The sequence below is a fragment of the Cydia amplana genome, chromosome Z (genome assembly GCF_948474715.1).
Source record: "Cydia amplana chromosome Z, ilCydAmpl1.1, whole genome shotgun sequence".
Lineage (NCBI taxonomy): Eukaryota > Metazoa > Arthropoda > Insecta > Lepidoptera > Tortricidae > Cydia > Cydia amplana.
This window is the reverse complement of record NC_086096.1, coordinates 2,544,051-2,565,718: the sequence shown is the minus strand read 5'-3', so window position 1 is coordinate 2,565,718 and position 21,668 is coordinate 2,544,051. Positions and strand designations below refer to the sequence as shown.

Below are 21,668 nucleotides of genomic sequence, written 5' to 3'. Positions count from 1 at the left end.
GGACTAAAAATCTCTGTTAGTGTAAAGGAGCGGCCTTTGCACTAAGGCCGCTCATATACGTTTGCATTTGTTTGACATGCACGCCGCACGCCCAACTCGAGCGTCCACTCAGGCCTTACACTTAGAGTTAAGACGAAAAAAAGTCTCATTTATCAAAAAGTGTCATTTATACGTCACAATTTCATAGAAGTAGGACGTTTAAAATAACACTTGCACTGCGTGTGCTATCAAAATCGTTGCAGACTTGTCATGGTCTAATTCCATTTATAATTAAAAATTTAAAAAGTAAATTTCATTCAAAAAGTATTTACTTTTTACACCAAGAAATAGATTCTATTATTATGTCTTTAATTGTATTCCCGTAAAAATATTTGCGTCATTATAGTTTGAAACTAAAAAAATATGATATATGTATTTATCTTTGTTGTCAATATTATTAATTAGGTATCTCTACATTTCAGTTAAGCTATCTTTAGGCGAAAATTTTGGCAAAACTAAACTCAATCATGCAATAAATACAATAAATTAGTCAAATTTTAAATAATTAAACTTAAAAATTCGTGACGAATCCTTAATTTCTATAAAACAATAAATTATTTTGATCTACAAAAGTAGTTCTATAAATAGTTATGAATGTTATGATCTACAAATAGTAGTTCGCTTTACAAATACGCAATGGTTTTCTACAAAAGGTAGTTTTGTTCTAGAAACGTAGTTTTACCATCACTGCCTCAGCTCCGTCTTGGTTAACTAGTTATAACTGAAAATCAAAATGAAATGAACGGAAATTAAATTAAACAATAACTAAAAAAAACTATTCATAATAAGCATGAAAACTAAGGATAAAAGAAATATATTTACAATACCAAGAACAGCAAAACAATAATAAAAACACAGAGAAATGTGCATAAATTTATCTAAAATAATTATAGGTTTCAAAAAGTTACAATTTTCTACTTTTGTAAACCATGCTTTACTAATGATCACAGACAAAAGACATCCTCTAGACTGAGCATAGTAACGCTATCCCCTCTGCCACTTATACGGTAGTTTTACTCCATCTTCGAGTCAATCCCGTGCCGTGATTGGTCCGTGTCTTTGAACGGACCAATCACGGCACGGGACTCGCTCACCTCGTCCCCCCGCACCCCCGTATTTTTGGCAGCATCGGTTTCATGAAATAATTGCTCTAAACTACGTCTAGAGGATTCCTAGTCTATGCTAATGATCCTTCTCACTTCTATTGCACAATAATTAATAAAAGACAAGATAATACCAAAGAGAATAGAGTGTATAGAGAGTTACTGCCAAAGGTTATGGCGCCATCTCTCGAAAAGATTGCACCATACCTTTGGCCTACTGTCGGGTAGATGGCGTTAATTTCAATATTTAACAAATTAACACATATCAGTGAAAGAATAAGGGTCAAAGTCAAATGGCGTTCTAACAGTTTTAATCTTTTGCCAAAAGATGGCAATAAATTTACTGTGGCTATATAATTTACTTTGACAATCCGCCTCTATTATTAGTGATTTTGTATGTAAAATCCCTTATATTAGTTCGTATTTTATTATGTCATAGGCCTCTGGTACAGACTAGGAAAATTGTAACTTGTAGCTTTATAAAATCGGGCCCTGTGGCAAGACGCAAGAATTTACAATGCAATTTTATATATAGGTAGGCACAGACAAGACATCCTCTAGACTGAGCATAGTAACGCTACCCCCTCTGCCACTTATACGGTAGTTTTACTCCATCTTCGAGTCAATCCCGTGCCGTGATTGGTCCGTGTCTTTGAACGGACCAATCACGGCACGGGATTCGCTCACCTCGTCCCCCCGCACCCCCGTATTTTTGGCAGCATCGGTTTCATGAAAGAATTGCTCTAAACTCCGTCTAGAGGATTCCTAGTCTATGTAGGTAGGTCATGCTTCAAACATCAAACTACAAAAAATAAAAACACACGGTAAAAGATAGCCATTTTAAAAGGGTTTTGATAGGCTTGTTTTTTTTTAAAGAATAATATTTAATTTGGGTATTTATAAAACGAGATTTATCAAAATCATTTTATTTATATTACTTATCTTCCATTGAATACGCTTTAAAATGTTCCATGTCTACATCTACATAGAGGATAAAATCGTAAATTAAAATGTTAATTAAAATAAGTAAATATTATAGAACTCACTACGTATAATACATAATTTCACGTCATGAATAAAGCTAAAAAAGCATATACAAGATAACAAATTTACTTTTAATTACAAATTACTAAGAGAAGTCTAGTTCAAAACAGAAAATATCTACTTATAAACCACTATGATATAATTTTAATACATTATATTTGCTAACATACATACCAGATGCAGATAACACAAATAATAAATTTAGTAGGTGAATATTGTGTAATATATGAATATTATGTATTTGTGCGTGTGTTAAATACATTATATTGGCAAATATTCATTGATTGTATTCGAATATCAACTCCAACTGTTAAAAGTTGATGTTTGATAATTCAGTTACTACACAAAATACAGATGTAAAGTGTCATTCTATGGAACTTGCTAACTATGTAAACAAACCGCCATATTAAAATTGTCTCTGAATGTCAATTTACTAGTGACTTTTGTCATAGAGAAATATAGTAAGACAAGAGTGCTCACTCCATACATCAGTTCAGACTATTAATTTCAGTGTCTAAATCTAGCATCGAGTAGCGGAACTATCAGTACTGCTACTTGACAATAGATGTAGCACCGACCGGAAAGTCTTATCTCAACAGCATAAGACTTTCCGGTCGGTGCTACATCGATTGTCAAGTAGCAGTACTGATAGTTCCGCTACTCGATGCTAGATGCTAATAGTCTTTTTGGTACTAAAACTGATGTATGGAGTGAGCACTCTATGTATTCTTTCTCTATGCTTTTGTTTACATAGTTAGCAAGTTCCATAGAATGACACTTTAGTGAATACCTAATAGATTTCCATCGTATTTTTTCGGAAACGTTCGTATTTGTCAAGCTCAGTATAATTTGTAGCTTTCTAATAGAGCCCGAAAGCTAATCCTAATGTCTATTGTTAAGTAAAACCGCTCGTGCCACGTGCCACAACCACCTGCATAAAAAATCGGTACTTCGGTTACTGAGTGCCGGCGAGTCGAACGCTACAGAACCAGTCTAAAATGTGTCATCGAGATGCGTAACAAAGGCGCGTTATCGGAGAGCGCACCTACACTGGTTTTTTGAGCGTTGGACTAGCCCGCGCTCAGGTACCAAATAGAATAATTAGGACCCTTTTTTGCAGGTAAGTAGCACGTGCGGTTTTACTGAACAATAGACAATAGGATAAGCCTTCGGGGTCTACTAGAAAGCTACAAACTATACTCTTTGTACCAAGACTGACTGAAATAGCAAGACACGTTCGTACGTTTCCGTGAAAATACAATGGAAAATAATTATGCACTACATCTGTAGAATGGCCGTCTTCTTCATCTGTCATAACGGGGCGTCTTTTCTAGGCTTTACACAACTTAGTGCCACTTGCACCATTCCACTAACCCAGGGTTAACCGGTTAAACCTGGAGTTACCACAGTTACCAGTACAATTTGACATTGGGGTAACGGTTTAACCGCTTCACCCCGGGTTAGTGGAATGGTGCAAGTGGCCCTTATGCAATCAAAGAATCTTTAGTCTATGATTATAGATATAAGTATAGATTAAGAGGAAAGGGGACGGCCGCTTCTCTATGCAAACGTAGTCCCCATTTTCCTCTCTAGATATAGACATTATGGAAAATATTTTTACATAATTTGATGTACAATAGCTATGCCACTACGTTTGATTATCGATTTTTTAAATATTTTTAAATAAGGAGCGATAAATAGCTTTTATACAAATTTTTAAATGCTTTTAACTCTTATAATAATTAATAATATGAAAAAAAAAAACGTTGGGGCATGGCTGTGGTTGATATTATACAACAAACTATGTCAAAATATAAAAAAAAATATCCAGAGAGTAAAATGAGGACTACATACGTTTTGTAACTTTGTATGAAAACGGCTTTTAGAAAAGAACGGAACGGGTGTTGGATTATAATATATTAAATATATATAATATACAAATAGAGTCTGTGCGGAAAGAGAAGAGTCATATAATGTATTGGTTCCCTTATATTCCGCTACTCTCCTCTTTCCACAAAGAATCTTAAAAAAAGTTAGAAGACATACAAGTATCCTGAATTTAAAATCGCGCTGACTTTCATGTACGATGCGATACCAAAAATGAAAAGAAATTGTCCCCTTTTTTACACTAAATATGGTAATTATGAAACGTTAAATGTATTAAACACGGTTAAAAAATTATCTTTAGTACATTAAAATTGATGTGTTTGATCACATGTTAAGTAGGTATTACGTGTATGAAAGTACAGTGAGTAACAAAAATATGTATAAATTATTGTTTGGTTGGTGACTGTAAACGCTGAAATTAGTAATACTAATAATGAAAATAATATTGGACAAACAAAACATATGTATATGTATGATTCATTCGATTATAAATATTCCACATTTAATTAAATTGTTTTCTAGACAATAATACTAAGGTAAATAAGACAGAAATAGCTATAGTACTGTAGGGTCTGACCAGAGAAATGTGGCCGCAGCTTAGGCAATAGCAGGGCGTCCAATATTCATCAGTAAAAACATTGGTTAAAAAATTAAGTGTGTTATTTGCGCAGACGGGCCATTTCTATGTTATTTCTAATCAGAATCACGAGCTCTTTCTATCCTAATAGGAGAAAAAAAGTGTCCCAAGGTTTTAATTCCATTCCCTTACCATTTTTCATGGCGGTCACGGAATGGAAAGACCGAAAAATGTATGGCAATTTTGGGACAGTTTATTCTCCTATTAGGATCAAAAGAGCTCGGGATTCTGAGTAGAAATAACATTAAAAATCCCAAATTTGAAAAAAAAAAGTGTAGGGGACAACTTTAAATAAAATGGCCCAGACGTGCACGTTATACAATACGGATCCTTATGAGATACGGCACATCGCTTGCGTGACGTGCGCGTGCACGGCTCCGAAGTTTTGGCACACGCGCACATCTACGCACACGCAGGTGTGCATCGGCCTTAACTTGCTACTGCCAATTTTCGCTGACCAGACTATCATAGTGTTCTAGCAAACAATTTGTATTCAGGCAACATAAAAAATATCTACACCAAAAAGCATGTTGTGCCGAAGACATTAACATAAAGGGCCCACTGATTATCAGTCAGAAAAGTTGACAGTTCCGTACAACTGACAGGTTGATATCGTCCAGCGGACTGATAATCAGTGGGGGCCCTTTAGTTACAAGTCGATACTTCTTAGATGGTTATTTTAGGGTAACTTTCATTAAAAATGTAGTAAGGTAGGTACGGGAAGTGTGGCTTGCTTTCATATTGGGGCTGTTTACACATTGATTAGTATCAAAGTGTATGTGTAAACCACAGACAATCCAACCTCTAGACATAGCATAGTCGAGCTACCCCCTCTGCCACACATACGGTAGCGTTACTCCATCTTCGAGTCAATCAATTTGAACGGACCAATCACGGCACGGGATTCGCTCACCTCGTCCCCCCGCACCTCCGTATTTTTGGCAGCATCGGTTTCATGAAAGAATTGGCCTAAGCTCAGTCTAGAGGTTGGATTGTCAGTGGTGTAAACAAACCCAAATGTGAAGGCCAGCCACACTTACCCGTGACCTTATACAGGAATGCAAAAAAAGAAGTATCTAATTTAAACTGTTGTGAGACATACTAACATTGAATAATTTTACGGTTTAGACTCACTTGTTTTAATCACTACTGCTCGCACTGTTAGTGCTTGGAAAAGGAGACCTAGGCTCCCGAAACATGTCGCGCGAGTGACTTAAAACAAGTAAGTCTAAACCGTAAAATTATTTAAAGAAGTATCTATTTTAAAAATATCATGAAGACATAATTAATTGCAAGGGTTCTTCCATTAAATTTCATTTAATCTATATTTATAATCGAGTAAGTATTTAGTAATTAAACACAATAATATGTAATAGTAATTACTAATTAGTTATAAAATGTAAGTTCATGATTAATTATTGAAAATAATGATTTATTTATTTAAACTTTATTGCAGAAACAAAGAAAAATGTACAAATGGCGGACTTAATGCCAAAAGCGTTCTCTACCAGTCAACCACTGGCTCAGACAGAGACAAATGATTAACTAATTATACCTCACAACATATACCCTGGACTAAAAATCTCTGTTAGTGTAAAGGAGCGGCCTTTGCACTAAGGCCGCTCATATACGTTTGCATTTGTTTGACATGCACGCCGCACGCCCAACTCGAGCGTCCACTCAGGCCTTACACTTAGAGTTAAGACGAAAAAAAGTCTCATTTATCAAAAAGTGTCATTTATACGTCACAATTTCATAGAAGTAGGACGTTTAAAATAACACTTGCACTGCGTGTGCTATCAAAATCGTTGCAGACTTGTCATGGTCTAATTCCATTTATAATTAAAAATTTAAAAAGTAAATTTCATTCAAAAAGTATTTACTTTTTACACCAAGAAATAGATTCTATTATTATGTCTTTAATTGTATTCCCGTAAAAATATTTGCGTCATTATAGTTTGAAACTAAAAAAATATGATATATGTATTTATCTTTGTTGTCAATATTATTAATTAGGTATCTCTACATTTCAGTTAAGCTATCTTTAGGCGAAAATTTTGGCAAAACTAAACTCAATCATGCAATAAATACAATAAATTAGTCAAATTTTAAATAATTAAACTTAAAAATTCGTGACGAATCCTTAATTTCTATAAAACAATAAATTATTTTGATCTACAAAAGTAGTTCTATAAATAGTTATGAATGTTATGATCTACAAATAGTAGTTCGCTTTACAAATACGCAATGGTTTTCTACAAAAGGTAGTTTTGTTCTAGAAACGTAGTTTTACCATCACTGCCTCAGCTCCGTCTTGGTTAACTAGTTATAACTGAAAATCAAAATGAAATGAACGGAAATTAAATTAAACAATAACTAAAAAAAACTATTCATAATAAGCATGAAAACTAAGGATAAAAGAAATATATTTACAATACCAAGAACAGCAAAACAATAATAAAAACACAGAGAAATGTGCATAAATTTATCTAAAATAATTATAGGTTTCAAAAAGTTACAATTTTCTACTTTTGTAAACCATGCTTTACTAATGATCACAGACAAAAGACATCCTCTAGACTGAGCATAGTAACGCTATCCCCTCTGCCACTTATACGGTAGTTTTACTCCATCTTCGAGTCAATCCCGTGCCGTGATTGGTCCGTGTCTTTGAACGGACCAATCACGGCACGGGACTCGCTCACCTCGTCCCCCCGCACCCCCGTATTTTTGGCAGCATCGGTTTCATGAAATAATTGCTCTAAACTACGTCTAGAGGATTCCTAGTCTATGCTAATGATCCTTCTCACTTCTATTGCACAATAATTAATAAAAGACAAGATAATACCAAAGAGAATAGAGTGTATAGAGAGTTACTGCCAAAGGTTATGGCGCCATCTCTCGAAAAGATTGCACCATACCTTTGGCCTACTGTCGGGTAGATGGCGTTAATTTCAATATTTAACAAATTAACACATATCAGTGAAAGAATAAGGGTCAAAGTCAAATGGCGTTCTAACAGTTTTAATCTTTTGCCAAAAGATGGCAATAAATTTACTGTGGCTATATAATTTACTTTGACAATCCGCCTCTATTATTAGTGATTTTGTATGTAAAATCCCTTATATTAGTTCGTATTTTATTATGTCATAGGCCTCTGGTACAGACTAGGAAAATTGTAACTTGTAGCTTTATAAAATCGGGCCCTGTGGCAAGACGCAAGAATTTACAATGCAATTTTATATATAGGTAGGCACAGACAAGACATCCTCTAGACTGAGCATAGTAACGCTACCCCCTCTGCCACTTATACGGTAGTTTTACTCCATCTTCGAGTCAATCCCGTGCCGTGATTGGTCCGTGTCTTTGAACGGACCAATCACGGCACGGGATTCGCTCACCTCGTCCCCCCGCACCCCCGTATTTTTGGCAGCATCGGTTTCATGAAAGAATTGCTCTAAACTCCGTCTAGAGGATTCCTAGTCTATGTAGGTAGGTCATGCTTCAAACATCAAACTACAAAAAATAAAAACACACGGTAAAAGATAGCCATTTTAAAAGGGTTTTGATAGGCTTGTTTTTTTTTAAAGAATAATATTTAATTTGGGTATTTATAAAACGAGATTTATCAAAATCATTTTATTTATATTACTTATCTTCCATTGAATACGCTTTAAAATGTTCCATGTCTACATCTACATAGAGGATAAAATCGTAAATTAAAATGTTAATTAAAATAAGTAAATATTATAGAACTCACTACGTATAATACATAATTTCACGTCATGAATAAAGCTAAAAAAGCATATACAAGATAACAAATTTACTTTTAATTACAAATTACTAAGAGAAGTCTAGTTCAAAACAGAAAATATCTACTTATAAACCACTATGATATAATTTTAATACATTATATTTGCTAACATACATACCAGATGCAGATAACACAAATAATAAATTTAGTAGGTGAATATTGTGTAATATATGAATATTATGTATTTGTGCGTGTGTTAAATACATTATATTGGCAAATATTCATTGATTGTATTCGAATATCAACTCCAACTGTTAAAAGTTGATGTTTGATAATTCAGTTACTACACAAAATACAGATGTAAAGTGTCATTCTATGGAACTTGCTAACTATGTAAACAAACCGCCATATTAAAATTGTCTCTGAATGTCAATTTACTAGTGACTTTTGTCATAGAGAAATATAGTAAGACAAGAGTGCTCACTCCATACATCAGTTCAGACTATTAATTTCAGTGTCTAAATCTAGCATCGAGTAGCGGAACTATCAGTACTGCTACTTGACAATAGATGTAGCACCGACCGGAAAGTCTTATCTCAACAGCATAAGACTTTCCGGTCGGTGCTACATCGATTGTCAAGTAGCAGTACTGATAGTTCCGCTACTCGATGCTAGATGCTAATAGTCTTTTTGGTACTAAAACTGATGTATGGAGTGAGCACTCTATGTATTCTTTCTCTATGCTTTTGTTTACATAGTTAGCAAGTTCCATAGAATGACACTTTAGTGAATACCTAATAGATTTCCATCGTATTTTTTCGGAAACGTTCGTATTTGTCAAGCTCAGTATAATTTGTAGCTTTCTAATAGAGCCCGAAAGCTAATCCTAATGTCTATTGTTAAGTAAAACCGCTCGTGCCACGTGCCACAACCACCTGCATAAAAAATCGGTACTTCGGTTACTGAGTGCCGGCGAGTCGAACGCTACAGAACCAGTCTAAAATGTGTCATCGAGATGCGTAACAAAGGCGCGTTATCGGAGAGCGCACCTACACTGGTTTTTTGAGCGTTGGACTAGCCCGCGCTCAGGTACCAAATAGAATAATTAGGACCCTTTTTTGCAGGTAAGTAGCACGTGCGGTTTTACTGAACAATAGACAATAGGATAAGCCTTCGGGGTCTACTAGAAAGCTACAAACTATACTCTTTGTACCAAGACTGACTGAAATAGCAAGACACGTTCGTACGTTTCCGTGAAAATACAATGGAAAATAATTATGCACTACATCTGTAGAATGGCCGTCTTCTTCATCTGTCATAACGGGGCGTCTTTTCTAGGCTTTACACAACTTAGTGCCACTTGCACCATTCCACTAACCCAGGGTTAACCGGTTAAACCTGGAGTTACCACAGTTACCAGTACAATTTGACATTGGGGTAACGGTTTAACCGCTTCACCCCGGGTTAGTGGAATGGTGCAAGTGGCCCTTATGCAATCAAAGAATCTTTAGTCTATGATTATAGATATAAGTATAGATTAAGAGGAAAGGGGACGGCCGCTTCTCTATGCAAACGTAGTCCCCATTTTCCTCTCTAGATATAGACATTATGGAAAATATTTTTACATAATTTGATGTACAATAGCTATGCCACTACGTTTGATTATCGATTTTTTAAATATTTTTAAATAAGGAGCGATAAATAGCTTTTATACAAATTTTTAAATGCTTTTAACTCTTATAATAATTAATAATATGAAAAAAAAAAACGTTGGGGCATGGCTGTGGTTGATATTATACAACAAACTATGTCAAAATATAAAAAAAAATATCCAGAGAGTAAAATGAGGACTACATACGTTTTGTAACTTTGTATGAAAACGGCGATTTCTTGTCCTCCACTTTCGTCTTATAATGAACAGCATTAGTAAAAACCGCGTGCACACAATGAAAATTTATAAATTATAACTTTTAACTTATAATTATAACTTATAATCAATACATACCCGTTATTCGTTTCCACGTACACCCGGTCCGTAGCACCGTGGATCACCTGCAATATAAATTGATACGTAATGTTATTACAAGCTATTACAGTCGCCATCAGATATATCGGAGCGGCGAAGGCGCTCACAAATATCTGAGCACGCCTCTATTGTCAGGGCGTTAGAGTGCATGTTCAGATGTTGTGAACACCTTGGCCGCTCCGATATATATGTTGGCGACTGTACAAGCTATTACTGCAAGTTCATACATTTGCTATTAAGACTGCGTCGACCGTCCAGTGGCGCCCTCATAAAGGACATTTTGTTTTCTAATAAACCAATTCATTAAATTAATTAATATTACTAGGTACTTGATCATAACCACAAAGCTCTTTACAATGAAACTAACTATTGACTGATGTATAATAAAATTTATACTAATAATAGTTGAACATAACTATAAAGTGTCATATACAATTTTAGAGAAATTACATGGTTTAATGAATAATAGTATTTTTTCTACTCCAGCACTTAAATGTGTCAATTAAATGACTGACAGTGATATCTAAAGCAATGTCATTTGAATGCTTTGTCTATAGGCTCATAAGATGACTGCTAGCAGTCATCTTATGAGTGTAATACAACTGCTTTATTTTTTTTAAAGATACAAGTTCCGATCATCTTGATTGAAAGAGGTATGTTTTCATTTACAATAATAACTCTTTTTTTTTTTAAATAATAACTCTTTTTTTTTTAATAATAACTCTTTTTTTTTAATAATAACTCTTTTTTTTTAAATAATAACTCAATTTTTTTTTAAATAATAACTCTTTTTTTTTAATAATAACTCTTTTTTTTTATAATAACTCTTTTTTTTTTTTTTTTTTGCTGCAGCTGTCATAGAAAAAGTAATGTATGCAACAGCTCATAATTGGTTCTTAAAATTCTCGGGTCTTTTTTTACAAAACTCGACTACGTCTCGTTTTGTAACTTCGACCCTTGAATTTTAAGAACCCTTATTATATCACTGTTGCATAAACTACTATTATGCAACCGTTGCTTAAGAGAGGTCAAAAAAGGCGAGTGGCGTGAGTAATTAATAAACACGCCACGAGTATTTTTTGACAGTTAAACAACGTTGCATACAATACTTTTTCGACGACCACTTTCTTAGAAAAAAAAATGTAAATTTAACAAATATTTATGTCATTCAAGAAGTAGCAAAAATGGACCCTTTAAATGACAAATAAAAGTACGGGGGTAGAAAAGATATATTTAGGTAGGTATATAATATGAAAACAGACCAAAAATTTTACCTGTCCATAATATAAACAGTTTATCTTCTATAATACATACAGTAACTTATTGCACTCATCGAGTGTAAGTTAAACTTATCTCGTCTTGTCATATAGGAAGTTTGACAGTTACCAGTGGCATATTTAATTACATTTTTAGTAAGTATTGGCCTGTCAAATGGATGTTACTGGTATCTCACTCCACCCAATGGAGCGACTGGAAAAAATATTAATATGGATTTTTAAAATCCTTTGCCATACTCCGCCGGTGAATATGAAGTACTTCAATGTCATCAACGTATATCTTATACCTTTAAACGAGCAATACTTGATAATTTATTTATATGTATATTCGGGGATCTCGGAAACTGCTCTAACGATTTCGATGAAATTTGGTATATGGGGGCTTTCGGGGGCGAAAAATCGATCTAGCTAGGTCTTATCTCTGGGAGAACGCTCATTTTCGAGTTTTTATATGTTTTCCGAGCAAAGCTTATAGTAGTTTGTGTTACAAGGGATCAAAATGATATATTTCCGTCAAGGGCGTACATTGAATCTTGAATGAAGTGATGGATTCTAAAGTAGAATCCTGAGCGTAATGAGGAATTCAAGTGTTAACGCCCAATACGAAATAATTTTGATACCGTGTGACACATACTGCTTTTCACATCAACTATGAGGAAAATAAAAAAATCTTAGTGTTGACACAATCTGATGCTTAAACAGATTAAGCTAAATAAATAATATGCAAAAAAATGTACAAATATTGTGCTAGAACAGAAAAGTGTTATTTGATCCCTCCTAGCAGGGAGGAAAAGTGCCACTTTGATCCCCCCTAGCAGGGAAGAAAAGCTCTTTTCCGAATAGGTGGTGTGAAAAGGATATTTAAGGTTATTTGTGGGCAAAATCGCCATTTTTTCTGGTTAATGATGTTTTAATATTATTTGTGGTTTAAATCAGCAAATTCAACTATCAATAAGTATGTGTTGGTGTACTTACATCAGAGATAGAGGAGGGGGGTTTGCGAGCGGCGAACCGACCTACCGCCGCCGTCGGGATGACCGGAGTGTTGCGCCCGGACTTACTGTGGAAAGGATAACACATTTGAGATAAATGTAGATAACAAGTCCCGTACTTTCATACAAAGAAATAAAAACATTAGAATTTAAAACTAGTGGCTCTGTGAGCTGTAGACCTCGCGAGCAGAGCTTAAAACTGAATAAATGTATGGCAAAAATATTTATTAAAATATAGGTATAGTTACATGTAATATTAACAAAAAATTAAAAACTACATAAAGCTACAAACAAAAATTAAACGAATACGCTTAACCCGCGCTTGATAAATAAAAAATACAAAATTTTTAATTTTTTTCAAAATAAAAAAATAAAATAAAAAACAACTATACGAAATTTAAGTTAAAAAAAAATACAAAAAGTTATGTAGCAGTATACAATTACTGGGGATGGAACCAGGGACCTGCCGGTGCAAACAAAAAAAGCGAACGTTTGCAAAATACGCCATTATAGTTCTTACTAACGCTGACGAAATTTAGCTACTCATTCTCAAATTAAAACTAAATATCTAAATACCGCCAAAACCAGCGATACAAATTTTCTGAATTTTTGGCCATTTAATCTATAAACATATCTCAAAAAGAAAAAACTTATGATACCGATACGACTATTTGTTTAGGCGGGAGCTATCACGACTCCGCCATTTTGAAAAATTTCCAATAACCGGATCGACAAAATTTTTTTATTTAGTCATAGAATTCGGTCACAAAATTTCACGAAAATCGGTTAAGAATTGCGACCTGTAGAGGAGAACATCCGGACATACAAAAGCAAAATGCCCGAGTCAAAACGTAGACCTTCGCTACGCTTCGGTCAGTAAGTTTTTGGCAAAAATTTAATTTTTGGTACAAGCTTTTATCGCTGACTGTACTTTTCTTACGACAGATAACTAATACTCATCGAGACAATTCTAAAAACCCCTAACACAATTAGGTTGCGTTGTTTCATCACAGAGTTCCTATGGCCACCCCCTGTCTCCATCATCAGATCAGTTCGACAGTACCATATTATTGTATTGTCATCAGAACTACATACAGCTGCCAATTTTCATGACGCTACCATCCTTGGAAGATGGTTAAATTAGTTACCTTAGATTCCATTACATAGTTACGTACAGGTCGACCTAATAAAAGCTTGTTAAAAATAGGGGAGGTAGGGGACCATTGGGCAGTCGGGAGGCTCGGGCACCCCCTTGTAAATCGTCCTGATTTGAGGTCCGTCTGATTTTCAAATTTGTTGGTGTACTTATGCATATTATACCTATTAAAGTTACCGTGATAAAAAATCGAAAACTTATAGTAATAATAAGTGTACGAATACTGGGTCAGTAGTGTTTAACGCCTACACAATAACACAACTAAGCGCCACTTGGACCATCCCACTAACCCGGGGTTAACCGGTTAAATCATTAACCCAGTGTCAAATTGTACTGGTAGTACTGGTAACCACGGTAACACCAGGTTTAACCCGGCGTTAACTGGTTAAGGCTGGAGTTACCATGGTTAACAATACAATTTGACACTGGGTTTAACCGGTTAACCCCGAGTTCATACGAGACCGCCATAGGTGCTAAGGATGGTTGATAGCACGCGCCAGGGAAACAACGCTAGGGTTGCCTACGCTGAGAAATTATTTTACAAAATATCAAATGTGAGGAGTTACTTGGCATCAGGCGAAGTGATGAAGAAAGCGGGTGAGACCGCAAAGTTGTTGCTCTGGCGGATGAGACGGTCGACGCCGTAGTTTTTGGCGAGGAAGGTCTCCATCTTGGACGACGGACCGTCCACGGCCAGGTCTTGGGGCCGGCTGCCGGTATCCTGGAATTGATAAGAGTTTGAAACAAAATTGATACAGTATATTACACATGACATATAGATGGTCAAGCAAATCTTGTCAGTAGAAAAAGGCGCGAAATTCAAATTTTCTATGGGACGATATCCATTAGCGCCTACATTTTTCAAATTTGCCGCCTTTTTCTACTGACAAGATCTGCTTGATAGATATCAATGTTTTATTTTATTTTGATGGCAGGTGGGGTAGAAATATAGTTTATTTTGCTCGGGACAAGAGGCACAGTACGAGGAAATTCCTTCTACATAAGTATTTAAAAGTAAATTATTTATGCGTTAGGTTTATTATTCGTTTTTAATATCTTTAAGTTTTTTCGTCTGTTTATTTTCCCTACAAGTTTTTTTTTATTCAGAAACAAACAGTCATACATGGTTTATGTAGGCACATATTTTAATAGTAGTTTATGCAACAGTGATATAATAAGGGTTCTTAAAATTCAAGGGTCGAAGTTACAAAACGAGACGTAGTCGAGTTTTGTAAAAAAAGACCCGAGAATTTTAAGAACCAATTATGAGCTGTTGCATACATTACTTTTTCTATGACAGCTGCAGCAAAAAAAAAGAGTTATTATTAAAAAAAAAGAGTTATTATTAAAAAAAAAGAGTTATTATTTAAAAAAAATTGAGTTATTATTTTAAAAAAAAAGAGTTATTATTGTAAATGAAAACATACCTCTTTCAATCAAGATGATCGGAACTTGTATCTTTAAAAAAAATAAAGCAGTTGTATTATACTCATAAGATGACTGCTAGCAGTCATCTTATGAGCCTATAGACAAATCATTCAAATGACATTGCTTTAGATATCACTGTCAGTCATTTAATTGACACATTTAAGTGCTGGAGTAGAAAAAGACAATAAGAATAGACCTATAGTTTCATAACAGAAAAAAAAACATATAAATAGGTCCGTGGCTATCACTTAATCACATAAGAGAAAGACTTAATTTGTATTTTACAATTACTATAAAAAATTGTAAATCAATGATTTGATACCTGTGTCGAAAATACATTGTAAGTGCGTTAAGGAAGTTATAAATGATTGTTAAGGTGACGGTAGAGGTGGGTAAATTTTCAGATTCTGTCAATTTACCCCATTTCACACACAAGCGCACTTCACGCACACTACCTCACTTTACTGGGACAGGTCATTGACCCATCAAGTTTTTTTAAGATTGCGTTTTGAGTTTAGTGTTAACCACTGACCTCTTTTGAGGAACAGAAACTGTAAAACGTTCCATTGAAAGAAGAAAGAGAAACAATACATTAAATCTTGCTCTCCTTGTCTGTTCATGTCACACGTGACGTATTTAAATTCTAATTTAATTCATTTGATTGTTAACTATTTTCTGCATATTATGGCTTTGTCGAGATACGCGTTTTGTAAAGTTAAACCGAATAAACCCAGATGTCATTAAGTCAGATGTAAAATGTTATTTACTACTCTATACGGTTATTCATAAGGCGAAAAATCAATTCAATTAAAAATTTAAATAAATAAAGTTTCGGCAGGGTGGAAATTTAATTAAGGCCGACAAAATAAAATTTAATAATATATGTCGGCTGATGTACCCCTAAGATCTTTACAGATTTACTTGTACGAGTATCCTATATTCGCTATTTATTTTGCTATTAAATTTATAAAATTAAAATAAATAATTAAATATTATACTGGCATTCCACCGCTATTATTTCAGTGCTGAACTGATTATCTTCGATCGTAGCCTTGATGATGTAGTTGTACTTACACTTACGGCGGTAGAAGCGGCAATGAACCCCGCGCAGCGTAGAACGAGAGGTGCGTTGGGATAAGTGCATATACATATAATTCTTCGTGCGTCTGTCTGTCTGTCCGTCCGTCTGTCACAGTCTATTTTCTCCGAAACTACTGGACCAATTCAGTTGAAATTTGGCACACATATGTAAATTTGGCACACAAATGTAAATTTGTGACCCAAAGATGGACGTGTAACGTAAATAAAATGTATTTTAGAGAATTTGAAATACGGTAGCCATTTTTGGGGGGGGTAAATGAAAAAATTAAAAAATATGTTTTTTAAACTATATAGTGTTACATATCAAATAAAAGAGCTCATTGTAAGAATCTCAAACATAACTTTTTTTATAATTTTAGGATTAATAGTTCAGCAGTTATTCATGAAAATAGGCAAAAAATGATCATTCTCCGCCCACTTTCTCCGAAACAACTGGATCTAAAATTTTGAAAAAAATACACAAAGTAGTTCTTTACCTATATATGTCAGGAAAATCTATAAGAAATGTGCAGTCAAGCGTGAGACGGACTTAATATACGGAACCCTTAGAATGCGAGTCCGACTCGCACTTGTTTTTGTTTAGCTCTTATTAGGTTTAAGGAGTTTTATGAGTGAAAAAAGAAATTTTTTGTTTTATGTGCCCGCGTTATTGCCGATCGATTGTGTTTTAAACGATAATTAGACAAAAAAACTTGTTTTTCACCCAACGAATATAGATCCCCATGACACATCTTCCAAGTCGCCTTTGGATAGGCTTAATTTTAAAAATAATTGAAATAATGTTCTATATCATTCATACTTGCAAAAAAAGACTAAAAATAATTTACGTGACCAATGCTTATTATTAGTAAATATCTTACAATTTAATGTCTGATATATCACACGATACAAAAAAATGGCCGCAAAGTTAAAAGTTTATTTATTTACGTTACTAGTCCATCTTTGGATCACCGACTCTTTGTCATATGTGAAAAATGTGTACCAAATTTCAATTGAATTAGTCTATTAGGGGCAGACACACGAGTGATCTTAAAAGGGATTTTTTTCTTGAATGATTTGTATGTACTTACCCCAACGCACCTGACGTTCCACGCGGCGCAGCGTAATCAGTAAGTACCTAATAATTAGTGTCCGACCGAAACACAAATTTCTGTATATATAAATATTGTTGTCCTACTTGCTCGCCAACTTTTGGTCTTTGTCACATAGTTTAGTTTCATAATACGAAGTACTATTTCGTATGTTTCGGCCAGGCCGAAAGATTCGGCCGTTTTTTGGCCGAAACCGAAACTACGGCCGAAACATGATTTTATGGCCGAAACCGAAACCGAATCTTCGGTCGGACACTACGAATAATCACAATGGTCTTAAGTACCACAGACCCTACTGTCGCTTAAGTCCTTTATGACAATCTCTGCCTATTAGAACTTATAAAAAAAAAAGAAACCGAGTAATTATATCCAACTACCGAACCTGCTTACAAATTTTCTCGAGATATTTGAGAAATGTGATATGCAAAGGAGAACATTCGAACAAACGAAAGTATTTTTGCCCAAGCTGAAACGGAGACCTTCGCCTACGCTCGGTCAGTGATGGTTTAGGTACAGTCAGCTGCAGGTCACCCCTGCATAGAAGATTGTATGCAGGGGTGGTACCTTTTCTCTGCAGCTGACTGTACACCTATAAAAAATTGTTGTACCTGCTGCAATTTTATACCGGTACCGTACTTTATATTTCAACAGGTATAGTACCTTCAAAACGAAGCGGTATTGATAAATAATAACGGTACCGTACCGCCTATAAATAATAATAATAATTCAGCCTATATACAGGGTGGTCCAAACCTTGACGTCCAAAAATTTTTTTTTTAGATTCCTCACGTCGTGGGCTATCAGAATATACCCCATGTATGTTAGCCGATTTTTCGTAGTTATCGAGTTATGATTTTTTTTTACTTTTAACTTTTCATATGAAATTCCGGGGTTCCCATACAGAGTGGCTAAAAAATAACTGCATTTCCGTTGCCAGGGAGGTTTTGGGATTATACTGAGCAACTTTTACAATGGGGCCAACCCCGAAACCGCGAAAAAAAATTACCCTGCCATAGAAAATGGACTAGCCAAAATGTATAAAAAGCCAATTTTTTTTTCGCGATTTCGGGGTTGGTCCCATAATAAAAGTTGCTCAGTATAATCCCAACACCTCACTGGCAACGGAATGCAGTTATTTTTCAGCCACTCTGTATGGGAACCCCGGAATTTCATAGGAATAAGAATAAGAATAGAATAAGAATAAGAATTGTTTATTGCCACATACATGAACATAAAATAGAGTTAGAATTACTTACATAATAAAATAAAACAGTTGTTATCATATACAAAACAAAAGTGAGAAGATCTTTGTAGTAGGCAAAGGGTTCCAGTCTCAGCGTGTGCCGGGCCTAGGTGCCCGGCGCTGGTTTTCAGACCGGTCCCAGACTAAGGACGGTCGGAGAATATTACCTACATAGGAAAAGTTAAAAGCTTAAAAAATCATAACTTGAAAACTACGAAAAATCGGCTAACATACATATGGGGTACATTATGATAGCCCACGATTTTTGGACGTCACGGTTTGGACCACCCTGTATAGACAATAATCTCAACGCTAGCCCAATGCGGATTGGGGACTTCACACACAGCTTTGAATTTCTTCGCAAATGTATGCACTACGAGTATGCAGGTTTCCTCACGATGTTTCCTCCTTCACCGAAAAGCTAGTGGTAAATATCAAATGATATTTCGTACATAAGTTCCGAAAAACTCATTGGTACGAGCCAGGATACCAATGAGTTTTTCCTTACCGCTTATACCGTAAAGAAATAATGCAGTCTCTGCTTTGCACGATTATTGTGTGGACATAATTCTTATAATCACCGAAACATACATACCTCTACGCACAGAATGTCATTGAAATAAAACATTGTTTTTTATAGTAAATTAATATAACATTCGATTTATACACATAACAATAAGCAGGCCAGGCCGCAGCGATATTGGCCTGTAAGCTTCATCTCGGTCTCCAAATCCGCAAAACTCGCTGGTACTAAATGCTGGTCTTGCCGTTATTAATTATCTTGATTCTTGAAGATTATCAGAACAGCACGTTACGTAATCGCATACATAGACGGAACGAACGTCAACAAAGTAGGTGTAGACACTGCAAGTCTTTACACTCTAAAAAAAATTTGGTTGGCCCTATCAATATCTTGATAGTCGTAATTAAGCATCTTGATTCCATACGAGCCTAACAAGAACTTAGACACATCAAATAAGGTAATTTTGATTGCTATTACTATATCTATGTAACTGAACCAATTAAGATCTTGTTCAATATTTACACGAAAAATAATTATGCTAACTAATTGATCCTAGCAAGATCAACTAAGGGCTTAATAATTATTATCATGATAAGTTACTGTACCAACTAATACAAACAAGTCAGTTTAACTAAGATGTAAGTCAATATTAACATGAAGAATTACTGTATTAACTATTTGACCCAAATAAGTTCAACTAAGAACATGATTACATCGACTAATGCACCTTATTAGCCTGAACTAAGATATTGTTAAATTTGAATCTCAATTGTTTAATCATTTCAACTAAGATGTAAATCAATGTTAACATGAAGAATTACTGTATCAACTATTTGACCCTAATAAGTTCAACTAAGAACATGATTGCATCGACTTATGCATCTTATTAGCCTGAACTAAGAAATTGTTAAATTTGAATCTCAATTGTTTAATCAGTTCAACTATGAAGCTTGTCTAGTACAATATACCAATCTTCTTCAATTGTACTATGACTCTTTGTCTCATTTACTAAGACATTTCTTTCAGATCTCTACTTTTTATGCGCACCGTGCTAAATAATGCTGATCCTCGTACTCATATTATACTCAAGGTCTTAAATGCTAAGATGTACATTTATTTCAGATCTTTTTGGCGATCGACCTAGACCGGTTTAGCTTTACAAACACGGGAAGAGGCGTGCTCGTGAAACCGGTCTAGGCCGATCCTCAAAAAGATCTGAAATAAATGTATATCTTAGTATTTAAGACCTTGAGTATAATATGAGTACGAGGATCAGCATTATTCAGCACGGTGCGCATAAAAAGTAGAGATCTGAAAGAAATGTCTTAGTAAATGAGACAAAGAGTCATAGTACAAATGAAGAAGAATGGTATATTGTACTAGACAAGCTTCATAGTTGAACTGATTAAACAATTGAGATTCATATTTAACAAAGTAAAGTTTTATGAAAAGGGGGAAATGAATAGAACAAAAATATATATAATAAGATGTTATTTATTCATCTAAACATTTAGACAACTAAACGTTTTACATTTAAAAATCGAACTTTCTTTTACATACTTTACATATATATTATAATTAACATTTAACACTCTTAGAGAAGTAAAGGGAAACAGTTCCTCCGAAGTCGAGTCCGCAGTTCGGACAGCCGCTGGCGGGGTTTCGGAAGCATGGTCCGGATCGTTTCCCGTGCCTCGCCTTGAGGCGGCCAACAGAGGGGTTTTACTGGGTGGACCTGGGGTCTCATTAGCCCACAAAAGGGATTCCCACATAACCATCCCGGCCCGTCCCCGCGCCGGGTGGTATGCGGAACGCATTTGAACTGCTATCAGTTAAGGGGTTAGGTTAGATTAGCACTTCCTCCATGTTGCACATACACTATTATACATTAGGTACACAAAGCAAAGTTAACACGTTCACTGTTCCAGGCTTGCTGTGAAATAAATGCACAAGTTTATTTCGTTGACGCGTACTTGAATGACTAAGTAGTTGAATGCTGAACGTTGAGGCTGAGACTAGCTAGTCCCCGCTCGCATCGCACGGTCTCAGACGCCGCAGGGGCGCGGGCGGGGAGGAACGCGGGTGCACCGGCGCCCCCCTACTTATCTCTTGATTGAACGGATTACCTGATTATTTAATTTAATTATGAATAAAATCGATTTAACAAATAATTCTTAATAGAATGGAATATTAGTTTCGTAATTAATACAATAACTTGATCATAATGGGATTGAATGTTTTATCTTCGTTGTTCTAAATATTATATGTTTAGTTGATTAAAATACCAAGTCTTATGTAAATCAACAAAGACAAAATAATCACATAAACTATTAAAACGTTCACAACTATTAACATATTTATCTGTTT

General features: G+C 35.0%; 1 protein-coding gene across 1 annotated transcript in view; it reads right to left on the bottom strand.

The window, feature by feature from the left end:
• Nucleotides 1–14,477: 14,477 nt before the first annotated feature.
• The window catches only part of LOC134661724 (alpha-tubulin N-acetyltransferase 1-like), a 35,898-nt gene continuing 28,707 nt past the window's right edge, over nucleotides 14,478–21,668 (bottom strand). The window contains exon 4 of the mRNA XM_063517901.1: nucleotides 14,478–14,636. Within this exon, the coding sequence (XP_063373971.1) occupies nucleotides 14,478–14,636 (159 nt within the window). The remainder of the gene's footprint in view (nucleotides 14,637–21,668) is intronic.